The sequence below is a fragment of the Haliotis asinina genome, chromosome 14, assembly GCF_037392515.1.
Source record: "Haliotis asinina isolate JCU_RB_2024 chromosome 14, JCU_Hal_asi_v2, whole genome shotgun sequence".
NCBI lineage: Eukaryota > Metazoa > Mollusca > Gastropoda > Lepetellida > Haliotidae > Haliotis > Haliotis asinina.
In genome coordinates, this window is record NC_090293.1 from 10,988,979 (window position 1) to 11,007,647 (window position 18,669).

An 18,669-nucleotide genomic window follows, 5' to 3' on the forward strand; every position below is an offset into this window, starting at 1 on the left:
TTTTCACCAAATCTGCGTGTATAACACAACATACACAAAGGCAGACCATTATATTCTGTTGATCGCTGGATTATCTGGTCCAGACTATTTATTTACAGACCGTCGTAATAAAACTGGAATATTGCTGAGTGACGTGTTTGACAACAAACAAACTCGGAAATATTTAAATAAATCGATTGGTTTCAAGTGAAGTTAGGCAGTAAACTAATCTCAGGAATCCATTACTTGAGATCTAAATATCTTAAATGCTGCATCATGAGTTAGTTTAGTTTCACACCGTTTTCAGCAATATTACAACAATATCACAGTGGGGAACACCAGAAATGGGCTTAACCATCTGTACACATTTGTGGAGTCGAAACTGTTGTCTTCAGCGTGATGAGCGAATGCTTTAACCACTAGGCTATCCTAAGCCTAAGACATGACTGACATGTGTCGGTGTAACCTAATTGCAAAGACCAATGCATATGATGTTGATCACTTGATTGTCTGGTCCAGACTCAGTTACTTACAAGCGTTAAACAACCGATCAATCCATGTTATTCCAATAAAACTGAAAGAAGACTAAATTCCAACACCAGTGAGAAAGGAGAAGAGCAGAATCTATTTCTTCAAAAAAATGTACCCTGTGGATATATCAGTAACTAATAATGGTAAATTGTTTATAAAAATGTAGGGAGAACCCATTTTACCCAAATAGTAATTTCATTGTTCTTTTGAGTGTCCCCTGAATGAAATGGTATGACGATGTCTTAGTATAGAGAAGTGTGTATCACACTGTCTGAGAAAATGACTACCGAACAAATGTCTTGGTAAATCGTGATGTCCCTGTAAACTGATGAGGTGGACATATAGAAGGAACTATGACATGGCATTAGTCAATCACTGAACTGTCTGGTATATTCCATCATGGAATATTGTGTGGTGAAAAATAAACAGTATCTAGGACCTTGATCAGATGAGATGAATGTCCAATGTAAAACTATTTCCAAAACAACCATGGCGAATGGGGACATATCAAAATTAGGCAGGATGGGGCTTTACTTTTTTCCAGATGTATATTTAAGTCATGTCCTTTGCCTTACGCCTACAATTCATACTGCCTCCATTCTTACATGAACAAACTTAAAGGCACACTATCTCACCACACTTCTCTAGAAATCAATATTGCATTTCTTTCATTTATACTATCAGCCCAGAGCAAAGCTGCCATACAATTTACTCAATATTTAGATTACAATTAAAATTAAAAATTTTGAATGAATTAATGCAACATTGCATTGAAGTGACTCTAATGCTCCCAACCAACCAAACTTCATTTCAAGCGAACCCAGAGTTATGTCACTCTTTGCAATTAACCTATGATGCAACTTGTGATTGAGGCCAGTTCAAGAAACACTGACATCAATGCATGGGACAGTTTTCGGTGTACCGAGCAATTGTTTACATTCCACATATGGCAAGTGTTATCTGTTTGGCAGCAGGTCGACTCAAAGTTTCAATTATTGATTGGGGGATAAAAAGACTTTAAATGTATAAATATACTGGACAAAATACGTTAGGGCTATTGGTACTTTTGTTATTGATTTTCATCAATGTGTCAACATATACATAGATCATTGTTTATAATTTCAAAATTTACATATACCCCTAACTATTTTTGTCCAATATATAAACCTATAGTGAGTGCATATGCCCCAAAATATATATCACTGACCAAAATATTGTCGAAAATGTGCGACATTGTGCCTTTAACTTTAGCAAAGACCACACAAGTATGTCAGTGTGTGACATTGTGCCTTTAACTTTAGCAAGGACCACACAAGTATGATGTCAAACCAGTTACCTATATCACAACCTAATTCTTTATGGATTATTAATATAAGTTGTTTGCCAGCGAGCAGCATGATTGAATTTAATGTGAATAGATTAAAGCCAGTTACCCAAACCGTCTTTATGCTCAGGACCAACTTGCACAAAGGTGATCATGATTCCAGAAGTCTGGCTTTTCTTATGCTTTCCACTTCTAAATGCCCTTCAATGATTCTCTCAGTCATGGAACGGGCCTCAGTGCAGAGGGAAATTGTTATATTTTGAAGGCCATGCATGTGATAGGTAATAATAAATTGATGAATGTTGGAGTGAACATGAAGTTATCTGAAAACAACTTCTGTAGACATCCCTTCAGTGCAGTAATACATGGCAGGACTGAAATCTCTGTTAAGCACTGCACAAGGATCACATGTGCTGTAGTGTTAATGTGTGCCCTGTTTGCTGATTCAGATCTGACCTTCAGTACAAGAGCCCTCACATAGAGCAGTTTAAGTGCTTCCCTTCCATTAAGGTAAACAGAATAATAGTCAAAGCATGTGTTGGCATTATGTGTCCTTGTATGGAGAAATGATTTAACCCCAAATCATGACAGCTTATGCAAAGGGTGGTTGCTGCCTTTGATCTTACTGCGGACCTAGAACACTAGTTAGTAAGTGGGAATGTCAGTTGTTAGTCTGTGGTTGAGTGAACTGCTGCAGCTTGAAGTGTGGTTTTTAATGCCCCACTTTGCATATTAAAGCAACATGATGGTGGCCTACTGATGATCGAGTCTGGACCAGACAATCCAGTGACTGATAACAATTTGAAACTGTATCTAGATTTTTGAACTGCTGTCACCAGCTCAAAATCCTGGCACAAGATTTCCCTCACCTGCCAGAAATAAGCAACCAAACAAAATGTTCTGAACATGACTTGGGCATTAATCTGCATACAAAATAAGAGGATTCAGCTATGCTTTAGTGAACTTTTAGTCAGGAAAGATGCTTTCCATAGTAACCTCAGCAGAAATAAAAACTTGACACTCATTATTTTTCAAATAGTGTTTTGAAACTTTTCTTGAAAAAGTTCTTGTTGTGATTATGGTTAAATCCGTTGTCAAGGACATTATGTCACACATTCCTTCTACTGGTCGGGCCTACGTAGCACGTGTGAGAGCACTGCACGCTAAAATCACGTTTCCACGTGCCACAAGTCACAGGACCTATTGATACAGGTGCAACTGATCTCATGGTAGCAGAGTAGAGTGTCATCTCAGAAAAACACAGTTTTATGGTTAATTATTCATTAATTTGCAATGCCACAACCATCGAACATTCAGCATGAACGTCCGTCGATGTTGTTGTGAGGGTTATGGGATGCAGTCGACAGACCATCCATAATCTCCAGACACGTGTCCATCAAACTGGCTCAACAGCTGACCACCCTTGTCCTGGTCGACCACGTGTGACGTCACACGCATTTGCGAAATTGGTTTGTCACTTCCACATCCACTGGGAATGTATTGTTTGTAGGTTGAGTGACTGCCCAAACCATTTGATATTGCCTGCGCTCTGCTCATCTTCATGCACGGCGACCATATCATTGACAAATTCTAACCCGTTTTCATTGATGCCAACGTCTTCTCTGGGCACGACGGCACCTGAGATGGACCCAGCGAGATTGGAATAGGGTTGTGTTTAGTGATGAATGAAGGTTCACATTAACCTTTGCTGATGGAAGGGTTAGAGTTTGGAGAAGACGAGGAGAATGCAATGCAGAGTGTTGTGTACAGGAAGTGGATCAAATTTGGGGCGGTAGCGTTATGGTTTGGGGTGCTATCAACGGTCATGCTCGATCCTGTCTCATTGTCATCCTGGGAAACCTTAATGCGGCAGCATACAGGGATCAGGTGCTCGTTCCAGAGCTTTTGCCATTCATGGCAGCTCATGACCTAAGTCTGACTTTCTAACAGGATAACGCCAGGCTTCACACGGCCAATTAACAACAAATTTCTTCAGGAATGCTGGCATCAATATAATGGATTGGCCCTCAAGATCTCTCAACCTCAATCCCATACAGCATGTGTGTAATGTGTTAGGCAGGCGGCTCCATCAAGTAAGGAACCTTCCATACAACTTGCTGGAGCTTGGTGCCATGTTGGTACAAATATGGCGGCGCATTCCCAAGCTGTGTTCAGATGCATCATCCAATCCATGAGGAGACGTATCGCAGTTGTGAATGCCCATGGAGGACACACACACGATATTGACATGATTTCATTAAGTTGTGACTCACAGTTTTTGATCATGGACATTGTAGTGGCATTTCCGGTGGAACCGATTCCATGACAAATATGATCTGTATGCTATAGCATCTTTAATGACTAGTGAATTGAATACAATCTTTATTTCAAACCTATTTTCCAAAATGTTGAAATTATTGACTTTGAAATGAGTGTAAAGATTTTATTTTTGTTGAGTTTATTTGGATGGGTAAAGGAATCATTTTGTAACAGCCTATCCCAAGTCTTGAGAACATAAAACTAACCTTGGTTCCACGATAGGGTTCATTCATATCAGACAAAAAACATGAACTAATTGTTTAGTTCTTTACTCAGCAGTAGCAGTGACTGACTTTCATTTTTATGCCGCTTTTGGCAATATTCCAGCAATATCACGTCAGGGGGACAAATCACTAACGGGTTTCACACATTGTATCCATGTAGGAAATCGAACCTGGGTCTTCAGCGTGATTAGCAAATGCTTTAACCACTTGACAGCTCCATCACCCTCTCCGCAAGAACTATTCTCTGATGTTAATGAGTCAGGATGTTGCATTATTAGTGCTCCAGTGTGTGTTTCTGGTTAGGCATGGGAGTACTTGAATCATATAACAGAATACAAATTCATTTTACACAATTTGGGTTTTATTGATACTTTGTATGGATTATGAAAGCTCAATTCACTGGATAGCTAGATTTATGTACAGCTATGACAATCACGATCATACATATATATATAACTGGGTGAAATGTAATACAAAACACAGCTTCAACTATTGCTCTCATGAAGGGCATCAAGTGCGTACAGTTCACACAGTGCAATACAGAACTATGTCAGATGATGATGGTGATGATGGTGATAGTGATGATAATGATCAATGCATATTAACAAGAACTGGCCATCTAAGTTTAATTACCTGCAGCTAAATGCTTGGTTTGTCTGGTCTGTTTCAAGCTGCACTCAGCAATATTCCAGCTATATCTTAACAGCATGCAACATTTTAATGCGAACCTTGCAATCCAGTGACCGATATTATGATCAACACTGCACTTCATTGGAAAAAGGTGACATGCATTCAACCAAGTCCCAACTCTGGCCATCCAATCCATCCTATTGTAGCTGGTTCAGGTTGCCGAGGTGTGACGTTCACAGCATTTCAGTGATATCATAGAGTGACAGCTTGATGGCCGTTGAAACCCTGATGTGGTGGCATTGTCCATTTCAGTTATATCATAGAATGACAGCTTGATGGCCGTTGAAACCCTGATGTGATGGCATAGTCCATTTCAGTGAAGCCTATCAGAATATGTTTGGTGCCAATGGACCAAACCGGAGTTGAAACCCTTGATCAAAGTTGTCTGAATGCGGCCCTGATAACCTATTATTCTATTAACTTAATTGTGTCCCTATCATGAGAGAAAAAAAAATCCAGCACAATGTGTTGAAAATGAACATGATGAAAAAAACTAAATGATACTGTACATGATTTGATCACCATACAAGTCATGAATATTTTATTGAAATTCATACACCGATTGCTTTCAGTGACAAAGTACAACAAAGAACTCTGTGAACTTAACATCAAAATCTTTCCTACTGATACTGCTAACAACTTTCAGAGAGCACATATTACATTATGAAAACAGCTTTAACTGTTTAACTCTAAGAAACATATTCCATACAAATCTAAAGCATCAAAACCCTTGATTTTAAGGATCAACCCTGAAAATTATAAAAAAAAAACACTTTCCAGCAGTATATAATACTTCTATGAAATTGTTAGAAACCATGGTAATATTTATCCAAAATGATTCAATTCTGTACATGAAGTAAATTCTTTGAAAGTATAGATTATCCCAATATTCAAACAGATAAACAGCTGTCCCTGAACACATTACCTGCCAGCATTGTGTTCCCATAAATGATAAAAACACACAAATCTAAGTATGAGATCTAATCTTTCAGATCATTTAGTACTTGCACATCAGCAACAATTATGGGTCAATAAATACTGACTGAATCTGAACATGTACAAATGACTGCTGATAGCAGTTATACTAAACATTGCTGAAGCAGGGGGGCAGGAAAATGAAAATAATTGTCAACCATCTATCCAAGAAAGTGTTATTCATGATCACAGCTAAACAAGAGGTTTAACAGAAACATGAAAAACTTACCATAAATATTTCTTAGAGCTTTAAAATTGAAAATTCTAATTGTGATCGATCGTACAAGATGTCATACATCCCTGATAAATCAAGTCAGTGAAGTGCCGTATTGTCACCAACAGGTGCTTGATAACAAATTTGAGGTACTTGCAGATACTGTGGTCACAATTTGAACACCTTCACTAATAAGCAGCATCATATAAACAATACCTTTTACAAATTTAGCAAGAGTATCAATGAAATAACAGGTTTAAGGCAAAAAGCTAACATACAATCCAAAACGACTATAAATTACTTCATCAAGCTGCTAGGTATGCAACTCAGACAGAGAGGCTTGTTTCAATGATCATTGTTAACACCTTGTTGTCACTGAAAGTCCTAGTTTTTCCTAGAATTCATGTTTAAGGCCACATGAAATTATCAGATTTTCATCCAAACATTGTACTTTTGATGTGACAAACTGCTCAATACATCTGATGACATTAACTCTCAAAGAACGTAATACATGAAAAGTGAAAACACTTATTGTGATGAATAAGGAGTTTGGTTTACATCAGTTTTGGACAATATTCAATTTGTTTCTCTGTGTAACAGCTTGTGTTTTAAGTTGTTGTTAGCAATATTCAAGCAATACCATGATGAGGGGTACCAAAAATGGGCTACCCTCCGGCCCTGAACGGACGCAGTTCTTAGATGTTAACCACTAAACTGAAACGAATAAACCTCAGTTCAGGATTTGAACCCAGAATAAAAGGTTGATCACGTACGGAAAGAAGTGAACATAGGTTGTGATTTTCCTCATCTGAAAGGTGGTGGAGATTTGTGGTTGAGGCAATAGGATGAAAATCTGAAAACTATTTTATTGTGGCCTAACAGAGATTAATGCATGCACAATCAACTTGGAGGACAGCTGCAAATGTCCTGATATTAGTATTTAAATACAATAGTTTGGGGTATGTGAACATTAATATTCAATTTTAAAACTTATGGCGAATGTTACAGCGCCCAAGGAACGGCAAACCCCGCCTCTTTAACGAAAACCAAACAAAATGATCTGCTAACTGGATACACACCATTATAACGAAACAGCAACACATTTGAAACAACGGTAACATTTCATGTCATATGCGTATACAACACTTCAGGACGGCAAACATGGTCATTTTACAAATTATGTGAAAAATAACTGACATTTACAATTTGCTTCACCTACTGTGCACAGTGACACAATCTTCATACAGCCTATGTTCCACTGTGAATCAAACTGTGTGTGTCACCAGAGGAAGCCTGATACTGTATACTTGCATTACCAACATCACATCCTAAATACATTCAACATTTAACAATGACACGGTTGGAATTATCTATTCAGATACTGTCTCACTCTAACTCATAAATCCTCCAATCTGCACTGGTGTAAAAACTGACTTGAAATTGCATCATGTCTGATCAAATCAGAGCTGATTCTTCTTCCTAAATATCATCTTGCATTGTATATCGTACATGGTGACTATTTCAGTAGAAATGTAAGCTTCAAGTTCTAGATCTGTACTAGGGATACTTGCATTATATCAAATGACCAGCTTGTATGTCAGTTTAGTCAAGGCTTGATGTGAAAGAAATCCTTAAGTGATAAATGTCTTAGATGTTCACAAGCACAAGCATAAAATCTAAAAATGTTGTGTTTTCATGTTTCCTTGTGAAACTTGGATTCAAACCCGCCAAGCTAAAGGGATGCAACTCTGCACAGCAAATTGCAGCAACTGGGTAATATCAGCTCCCTGTTAATATCTGAGGTTTGAACGTTATTAGGGATTAGCAATTTTTTCGCTGGTTCAAAATAAGAAGACACAGGAGATTGATACAGCAGTTTATCAAAATACATAATCTTTGGATGAATTCAGATTATTTACAAAAAAAAAAGACGAAAAAAATTATAATAACAATAATAATAATAATAAAAAAAACAACTACAACAAATACAGGGACTTCAGTAGAATTGTGGCATCAGTTTTGAAGAACATCTTCATGCCTGATACTGATGTATGAAAGTGAGTCCCACTGGTTAATATGAACAAAATAAAACCTGATGGATACTAATGAACATAAAATGGTTCTTGTAGTCATACACCACAAGTCATATCACAAAGTCTTTCTCATTCAGTATCTCAGATGCACTAAAACAAAATTATGTACAATCAGTTTTCATGCCACAGTTGATGAATGCACTCTGAAGATGCTGTCGATTATGACAAGATGTGAGCCCCCACTGCTGTCTGTTGTCCAATGAAATGATTCCAAATGTGCATGCTGCCCAATCAGGTGACTATTAGAAAAAATGCAGTTTCTTCATCTGTGACTAAAGATGGAGGTTAGCCTTTCAGCTGCTGCCCTCAGATGACGAACTGTCTGATGTCTGAAAGTTACACATAACATTTGCCTGAATTAACAGAAAAATATAGACATGTTAATAAGTGCAGAAAAATGAATATGCTTGATAAATTCATTCCTATTAGTGTGGATTATTTTAGCTATGTCTACTCTTGCGACAGTGTTTGTATTTAAACAAACTGTTAACAATGTGTTATAAAGAAAGTATTGCCGATAATGACCTAGTCACTCAGTCATTTCCCTTTCTGTTGATGCTATACAAAAGGGAAGTAACTCTAATCTAGCAAGATCTAGTTAGTAACTCTGTCCTTGCATTTAATAACAAAGCTCTCTGCCATCAAGGAATGACATCACACTCCCTTTACAGCGAAGCTTCATCAGAATATTGTGAACTATAATTCACACCATCAAGGAATGACAACATTCCCTTGACAGCAAAGCTTCATCACAATACTGTGAGCTATGATTCATGCCATCAAGGAATTTTCCTTTCCATTTTCCTCTTAGAATAAGGATCAGCAGCACGGTCTTACTCTAACCCTACTTCCTACAGGAACCTTCCTAACATGATCACTGGAGAGAAACCAAGCTCAAATTTAAGAAAAGTAACCAAAAAAAGAATGTGAAACATCAATATATTTATGAATAGTGACACCTCTACAATATACCACTTACAAGAAGTCAGAGAGTTCTATATATTTCTGAAGGCTAAGAAAACCATAGTAACATGAAAAGGTTTGGCACTTAATTAGTTTTGAGTAGTATATAACGTAAGCATCAAAATGATCCAATCAATGTGTTAGTATTACCTTTGATTTTGATGACAATTTAAAGGTCCCGATATCTTTTAATTTGCTGAGAGATGCTGCAAATCCTAGTGGCAGATTAGGTCTATTTGGTGAGCCTTTGCTTGGTGACGAAGTTGGACTGGTTTTGGTATCGGAGGAATTCACATTGGAGGCAAACTCACTGAATACATTTCTATCAACACCTTGTTTAGGAGGTGAGGAAGTTGGAGACCTTCTAGGAGAAGAATTTTCAGGCAAACTCTTACCCGAACTGCTCTTTGTGTGTGAAAGTTTGGTTGGGCTGTGCTTTTGTAAAATTGGGAGTTCACTTGGGGAACTGAACACTGGGGACTTGCAGGATTTTTTAACTGGATCACTGGATGGCGATTTAAAATCCCCTGAATCGTCTTTTTGCTGCTCACTAAGCACAGGTAATTCCTTCAAGTCTGATTCTGAACATGTCTTGCTGTCCGACTCTGTCCCATTTACTGACCTGCTATAAACTGTATGGTGGGGAAACAGTTGGCTAACACCTGACTGACATCCCTCTGCATGGAATCTTTCAGGGGAAGCAGATCTTTCTTTATAGTGTATAGGGGATATTCTTTCCAACACTGGAGGACCACAACAGTCCAGTTCTGGAGGGTCATCAGATTTGGGTTCCTCAATAACTTCCTCCATTTTTGAACTGTCTCTTGATTTAGAATCACAAACTGCTGGGCCAGTGTTCACAGTATCACAATTTCCAATTTGATCAGCACTAACACTGTCATCAATAATCTGAACACTAATTTCCTGAGTCTTGTTCTCAGGTTCTTCATCACAGTCAGTATCCATTGGAATTATTTCATCACGAGTCTTTGCATCTTGAGCAGTGGGTTGTCCCACTGTTTCCAACATTGTGGTTGGATGTGTAGTGCTCTGAGACACAGTTTCACAGGAATCTACATCCATCACATCTGTTTCCATGGAATTTAATGGTTCTTGGAAAACACTGACACCAACTGCAGGCACACTGTCTGCAGAAATTTCAGTTCTTGTTTCAGCATAATCACCATCAGCAACTACCAGCACTACCTCCTCAACAACCTCCTCAACAACTTCCTCTGATCCTTCACCTACAACTTGTATGTCCTCACTCTGGAATTCTTCAGCTTCACCACACACTGCACCACACACTGCACCACCACTTTCAACATACTCTTCGTCAACCTCCATAGATACCACCTCAACGGGTTCACTAACATTTACTGCAACTGATGTTTCCCTATCACATTCAATTGTTTCCACATCAGTTTCAACACATGCCACTTCAATCTGGTTTGTTCCAACAGCTGGAACAAAGGGTCTGTTCAGTTTGTCTTCAACAACTTCTGGTGTTATGGTGTCAGCAACTGTCTGTCTTTCAATCTGAACTTCAACATCGGTTTCCTTAGTTTCACTTTCAGCCACAGACAACGTTTTTGTATCAACTTCAGTAACATTGGACTCTCTCAGTTTATCTTCAGAGGCTTCAGTTTTAACATTGTCGGTCTTTGTGCCTGTGATATTGCTTGACGTATCTGTTCTACATTTCAATCCATCAACTTCAGCTGGTTTTGTGTGAACTGATTCAGCCACCTCTGTGTGAACAGGTTGAGCTACTTCAGTGTGTACAGGTTCGACTACCTCTGTGTGAACAGCTTCAGGTACTTCAGCGTGAACAGGTTCGACTACCTCTGTGTGAACAGGTTCAGCTACTTCGGTGTGTACAGGTTCGGTTACCTCAGTGTGAACAGGTTCAGCTACTTCGGTGTGTACAGGTTCGGTTACCTCAGTGTGAACAGGTTCAGCTACTTCGGTGTGTACAGGTTTGGTTACCTCATTGTGAACAGGTTCAGCTACGTCGGTGTGTACAGGTTTGGTTACCTCAGTGTGAACAGGTTCGGTTACCTCTGTGTGAACAGGTTCAGCTACTGTACGAACAACTCCAGCTTCTTGTGTTTGAAAAGGTTTAGATACTTCGGTGTGAACAACTTCAATCTGACCTGAGGTTTCTTCACTGATTTTCAATTGATGAGTTTCAAGTACATTTACCTCATTCATTTCAGCACTGGTTACAACCTCCACATTTGCGTCTGCTATTTCGTTTTGTTTTTTAGATTCCTCTTCAGTTACATCCATGTCTACTTCAGCCTGATTCATTTCAGCCTTAGCAACATCGTCCTCTTGCCGTTCCACACCATCTTGTTCCATTTCAACTTCAGTCACCTCACTCTGACTAACTGTTTCTTCCTCATTCTTAGTTTCATGAATTTTAACTTCAGCTACACCCATTTCAACATCAGCTTCAACAGGTACTTCTGTTGCCACTTTGTCTTCTAACTTCTTTTCATCCCTCCGCCCAGTTTCAGCCCCTGTAACTTGTTGCTCACTTTGAGGCACTTCTGGTTCCTTGGATGATCTGACAATAGTTGTTTGTACTTGAACTGGATGTTTTTCCACAACATCTTTTCTTTGAACTGTTTGGCAATCCTCTACACTTTGGCCATCCTTGAGTAAAGCTTTCTTGACATTAGATTCTGTGGATTTGAGATCATTTGATGGAGTTGTCTTGTCAGATGATACCAAACACTTGCTGTCACTTGTTAAAGCTGACTTGCCATGTGAATCTGACGACTGGCTATCTCTTGATGAAACTGTTGTGCTATAAGATCCTGATGCTTTGTTATCTCTTGATGAAGGAGACCAGTTATGTGAGTCTGAGGACCTACCATCTCTTGATGAAGATGATCTGCTATGTGAGTCGGAGGATCTCCCATCTCTTGATGAAGAGGATCTGCTATGCGAGTGTGAGGATCTCCCATCTCTTGATGAAGATCTGCTATGGGAGTGTGAGGATCTCCCATCTCTAGATGAAGATGATCTGCTATGCGAGTCTGAGGACCTCCTATCTCTTGAAGAGCTTGATCTGGTATGTGAATCAGAGTATTTTCTATCTCTTGATGAGCTTGACTTGTAATGAGAGTCAGAAGATTTGCTATCTCTTGATGAAGATGACTTTGCATCGGAGTCAGAGGACTTGCTATCCCTTGATGAAGATGACTTGTAATGTGAATGAGAGGACTTGCTATCTCTTGATGAAGACGATCTGCTATGTGAGCCAGACGACCTCCTATCGCTTGATGAGCTTGATTTGGTATGTGAATCAGATGACCTCCTATCTCTTGATGAGCTTGACTTGTAGTGCGAGTCATGGGATCTCTTGTCACTGGACGAACCTGTCCTGCTGTGTGAATCCGAGGATCTCCTGTCACTTGATGAAGATGTTCTAGAATGTGTGTCAGAGGACTTTCTCTCTCTTGATGAAGATGTCCTAGAATGTGAGTCAGAGGACTTCCTATCACTTGGAGACATCTTAACATTAGAGTCGGAGGACTTTCTTTCACTTGATGAAGGTGTCTTAACATCAGAGTCAGAGGACTTCCTTTCACTAGGAGACATCTTAACATCAGAGTCAGAGGACTTCCTTTCGCCTGATGGCGACATTTTAGCATCTGAATCAGATGACTTGCTTCCTTTTGATGAATCTGCCATGGGATGCAAATCAGAAGACTTATCAGTTGCTGATGAAACTGTCTTTACATTTGAGCCTTTGATCTTGCTTTCAAACTGATTTGATGATGTAGCCTTCACCAATGTGTCAGCAGAGGTTTGCAAAGTTGTTCTTGCTTCTGTCTGACCCATCTTTACCATTCCAGTTGCATTCAGCTCTTGTCTTTCATGGTTTAGTTCATCTGACAGTCTTTTCGCTGCTGATTCTGTCTTGTCCTTTGCTATCTTAGCCATACTGACTTCATCTGTTTGAACTTCAGATATTTCAAGATAGTTTCTAACTGTGGTATCTTCAAGATCTAACCTTACACCATTCTCAACTTCAGTATATTTCTGTTCCGATTCTAACCGCTTTTCCACTTCAGCAGCTTCCTCTTCCCTTCGTTCGTCTTTGGCATTACAAGATTCCTCGACTTTGAACTCACTGTCTTTACTACTTTCAGTTTCAGTCACACCTGGCTGATCAGCATCTTCTTGGTTCATTTGCACATCAGAATCTATTTGATCTGATCCAACTTTATCTCTGACTTTATCATCTGGCTGTTCTGGCTCCACCTCACGTTCAACTTCAGGATCATGCCGTTTTGATTCAACCTCAATTTCAACTTTAGCACCTTGATTCTGTAATTCAACCTGATGCTCAACTTTAGCAACTTCATGCAGCGATTCAACCTCACGATCAACTTCAGCATCTTGCTGCTCTAACTCAACTTCATTTTGAACCTCAGTATCTTGCTTCCCTGGCTCAACCACATGACCTGCTTCAGCATCTTGCTGCTCTAGCTCAACTTCATTTTGAACCTCAGTATCTTGCTTCCCTGGCTCAACCACATGACCTGCTTCAGCATCTTGCTGCTCTAGCTCAACTTCATGTTGAATTTCAGGATCTTGCTGCTCTATTTCAACCTCAAGTTGAACCTCAGAATTTTCCTTCCCAGGCTCAACCTCATGGTCAACTTCAGCATCTTGCTGTTCTAGCTCAACCTCATGTTGAACCTCAGCATCTTGCTGCCCTAGCTCAACCATATGCTGAACTTCAGTATCTTGCTGCTCTAATTCAACCTCAAACTGAACATCAGCATCTTGCTTCCCTGGCTCAACCTCATGGTCAACTTCAGGATCTTGCTGCTCTAGCTCAACCTCAAGTTGAACCTCAGAATCTTCCTTCCCTGGCTCAACCTCATGGTCAACTTCAGCATCTTGCTGCTCTAACTCAACCTCAAGTTGAACCTCAGCATCCTGTTTCCCAGGCTCAACCTCATGATCAACTTCGGCATCTTGCTGCTCTAGCTCAACCTCATGTTGAACCTCAGCATCCTGTTTCCCAGGCTCAACCTCATGATCAACTTCGGCATCTTGCTGCTCTAGCTCAACTTCATGTTGAACCTCAGCATCCTGTTTCCCAGACTCAACCTCATGATCGACTTCGGCATCTTGCTGCTCTAGCTCAACCTCATGTTGAACTTCAGGATCTTGCTGCTCTATTTCAACCTCATGTTGAACTTCAGGATCTTGCTGCTCTATTTCAACCTCAATTTGAACCTCAGAATTTTCCTTCCCAGGCTCAACCTCATGGTCAACTTCAGCATCTTGCTGTTCTAGCTCAACCTCATGTTGAACCTCAGCATCTTGTTTCCCACTCTCAACCTCATGTTGAATCTCAGCATCTTGCTTCCCAGACTCAACCTTGTGATCAACTTCAGCATCTTGCTGCTTTAGCTCAACCTCATGTTGAACTTCAGGATCTTGCTTCCCATCGTCAAGTTCATGGTTAATTTCAGCATCTTGCTGCTTTATTTCAACCTCATGTTGAGCTTCAGCATCTTGCTTTCCAGGTTCAACTTCATGGTCAACTTCATCAACTTGCTTCTCAGACTCAGTCTCATCTCCAACTTCAGCATCATGGTGCTGGGATTCAACTTCATGATCAGTGTCTTGCTGATCTGTTGTAACCTCTGTATCTTCACATTCCTCCTGTATCACAGTTTCAGCAGTATCAAGACCTTCCTCTGTCTGGCATATTTTACTTTCCTCTAACTGAGAGGATTTGTCCTTCATCTGGTCCTCCTTATCACCCCCTGTCTCATCAATAGATACTCTTTCCTGTTCCTCCTCAGCTGGAACAAGTTTTCTATCAGCTTCTGCAACTTCAACTGTCTGGGTGCCACTACTTGCAGTTTCCTCTAACTGGATAACTTCATCTTCTTCTTCAGACTGCATCTCTTCTTTTTCCTGTTCCTCTACGTTTACTTCTCCCTCTACCTCTTCTTTTTCCTCTTTCGCTTCGATTTCTTCCTGTATTTCTTCCTTCTCACCTTGTAATTTTTCAGGTTCTGCTTCTACAGTTTCTACTCCTTCATTTTCTAAATTCTTGTTTCCAGAAGCAGTCTCTCCAACACTCTCTACTGGTTGACAATGTTCCCCTGTAGCAGCTGTATCCTTTCTGGAGATGTCATCCACAGCAGGTACCTCCATACGTACCTCGGTTTCCATGTCAACCATCTCAACATCATCACTAACTGCCTCCTCGAACTCTTCCACATTGGCCTCTGACACCAAGTCCAACACTGGTTCTTGCATATCACATTGATCACTGTCCTCCTCTGCTTTATCCTTCTCCTTGCTCCTTTGATAGACCTTTGTAAATTTAACTTTCTTTTCAGGATCAATATCCTCCTTTTTTTTCACAGTAAAACACAAAGGAGAAGATGAAGGTCTCCCTCGCCTCCTTGTTTCATTCATTTCAACAATGTCATCACGTATTGGAGTTGACACCCTACCTCTGCGGGTTGTTCTAACAGTGTGTGGAGATCGCTTTGTTCTCCGTACAACCTTAGCACATGTTGAATCATCACTTGTCTCTTTACCCTTTGGAAAGAGTTTCTTCTTCTCTTTCTTTGTGTATGTATACAAACAGGTACCAGGTTTAGGGGTACTGGTCTTTACTATCAAATCAGTGCCACTTGAAACTGTTTCAATTTCAGGATCAGAAAAGATATCAGGTGGAGCCTCTTCAGAATGATCAACAACACTGCAATCACTCTGTTCAATCTTTGTAAGTTTGGGAGGTGATGGTTCTCGATTCTCTGGGGTACCATCATCAAGGAAAAAGTCAGATTCATAACTTCGCTTTCTTTCTGGTTCTTGTTTACTGTATGTCTTGACAACTGGTGCAGACTGCAAAGCACTCTTAGACACTATCATTCCATTGATGACAGTTTTCTCAGATCCAATTCCTTCATCTTTGGAAACCACAGTTTGCTCAACGTTCTTATTCATCCTTGGTACTCGACGATGAATGCCATCCTTATATAAGCAGGTAGACCGTGCTGGACTTGGAGTCTGTGCTTCTTGCGGCAAGGGAACATATGGAGATTCTGTTGTGAGGTTCTGTGACCAAGAGACAGACTTCCTTTTCTTTTTGGGAACAGGACACTCAGAATCTTCATCTTTTTCCGTCACTGCATCATCATCTTCATCTATCTTTTTGCGAAACACGGTTTTCTTTGGTGTCTTCATGATTGTCTTTCGAGTTTCAACTGTTGTGTGGAGAGGTTCCGACACCTGACCACTATCTGGAGTGTCATCAACCTTCTCTTCTTTTCCTGTTTTCTCAGGAGTTTCTGCAACAGCGGATGCAGCACTGGTCTTCAGGACTGTGATCTTATCAGAGGAATGTTCTAGGACTTTCACATTTTTCGTGGGTACCACACCCTGAGCTGGCGATGCTTTCTGCTCTTCTTTGTTGTTATCAATACAGGACTTAGCATTTGGCGAGCTGGATGCTGTCCTGATCCCTCCAGTGCTGAGATGTATCACTGTGCCAGCCTTATTCTTTTCCCCAGAGGGAACAACAATCACCTTGGCCTTCTGAGATTGCAACCTCTTAAAGTCATCCAAAGAGATGTGCACTACTTTGGGTGATATGTTCACTGGAGGTGTTTTGCCCTGACTGTATTTATTGTGACTGGTATGTTTAGCTGTTTTCTGAATCAGTTCTGTATAAACACGTGATACATCATGTCTCCTCACAACGGATATGGAATCAGTCACAGGTTCTGCCTTCGGCTCTGAAAGTTTATTTTTGGCCTTCTGAGCTTCTCTCTCCTGGATTCGTTTATGCATAGGTAGAGCTGCAAGTTCAGGATCTTCTGCAGGAGCTGATGCTGGCTTTTGCTGTTGTCCATTGTACCGGGAAGTAATGTTCACAGTCTTCGCTAGAAGTTGCATCCTATTGCGATTGTTCTGGATGATGATGCCCTTAACTGGATCCTCAATGGATACTGGACGCTCAGGTGCTTTGGGTATGTTGATAGTGTTGGTCTGAACCATTAGTGACCGTTGTGGGGTGTTGCCTTTTCGCAGGAACTCTTCAGCTGCCTCTTTCCGTTTGGCTGCTTGGAGGGCTTGGAGGAAACGGGCCTGTCCCTCTGCAGTTCGCATGTCACCACCACGTGCCTTCAGAGCAGGGTATACAATGGTGTAGTTGGATTTGGAGTTGTTACTTTCAGCCTCTTCATCCTGAAATAGGTATGGAAGTATTTAAGCTATTATAAAGAGACATACAAATATTTGAATCTATATTGAAGTCTTGGTTTAATGCTGCTGCCATCAGTATTTTAGTCATACCATGAAATATTCAGTTACATATGGGAGTGAGTGAGTTTAGTTTTACGCCACACTCAGCAATATTCCAGCTACATGGTGACGGTCTGTAATTAATTGAATCTGGCCATGACAATCCAGTGATCAACAACAACAGGGAACCAATGACGTGTCACCTAAGTTAGCGAGTGTGACCACCTCCTCCCATTTATTGCCTCTTACAACAAGCATAGTTGCCTTTTAAGGAATACCTATTTTACCCCGGATCTTCATGGGTCAAATACATTATATATGGGAAGTGAACCTGAAGTGATGACTGTCTCACCACTTCGGTGGAACCAGTAAGCATGTCATTTTTTTACCTTTCATTTAACACCACGCTAACAACATTTCAGCAATATGGCATCAGCCTGCTATTTTGGGGCCAGACCAGACAAAGTTGCGCTCTGTATTAGCAAAAGAATTGTACTGTAAAATATTGTGATTCTGGTACCCGTATTGGAATATGTATTTCAATATATCGGGACTTGAGAGTTTGACAGTGAGTGACACGAACTGTCAATCCTCCCTAAACCTATATGTTATGCTTCTGATAACAACTGTCTCAAACGTAGGTTACACATTCAATGGATTACAATTTCTTTTAAATACAATTCATAGTGTTATAGTTATCATTGAAAAAGAAAGAAAAAATTTGTTGTGAAGGAAAGTAGAAAGTAGATTTTAATTCAAACCATAAAGAAAATCACAAAAACATCTTTTCTTCACCCAATATTTTGGGCCTAAGAAAAAAATATTGCCACACATATCATTTGAAAACCTTGTTGTGGTATTCCTGTATACTGATAATACTGTGCAGCCCTACAATCAAGTAATCAATACTCCGGTAACAATCCTGATTTTGGGTGTATAGTAACACACAACCAAAACAGAAGCCACATTCATAGATATAATCCAAACGAGTTGACAGTTGTATTTATCCTACAAAACCCAAAGCATCCACTAAACCATATCCAATTCCTCTGACTG

General features: G+C 40.0%; 1 protein-coding gene across 1 annotated transcript in view; it reads right to left on the reverse strand.

The window, feature by feature from the left end:
* Window positions 1–4,719: 4,719 nt before the first annotated feature.
* The window catches only part of LOC137260914 (titin-like), a 41,980-nt gene continuing 28,030 nt past the window's right edge, over window positions 4,720–18,669 (reverse strand). Inside the window, exons 17-19 of the mRNA XM_067798450.1 lie at window positions 13,864–17,556; window positions 9,463–13,668; window positions 4,720–8,678 (exon numbers count right to left, since the gene is read on the reverse strand). Coding sequence (XP_067654551.1) covers window positions 8,643–8,678; window positions 9,463–13,668; window positions 13,864–17,556 — 7,935 coding nt within the window. The 3' untranslated portion in view covers window positions 4,720–8,642. The remainder of the gene's footprint in view (window positions 8,679–9,462; window positions 13,669–13,863; window positions 17,557–18,669) is intronic.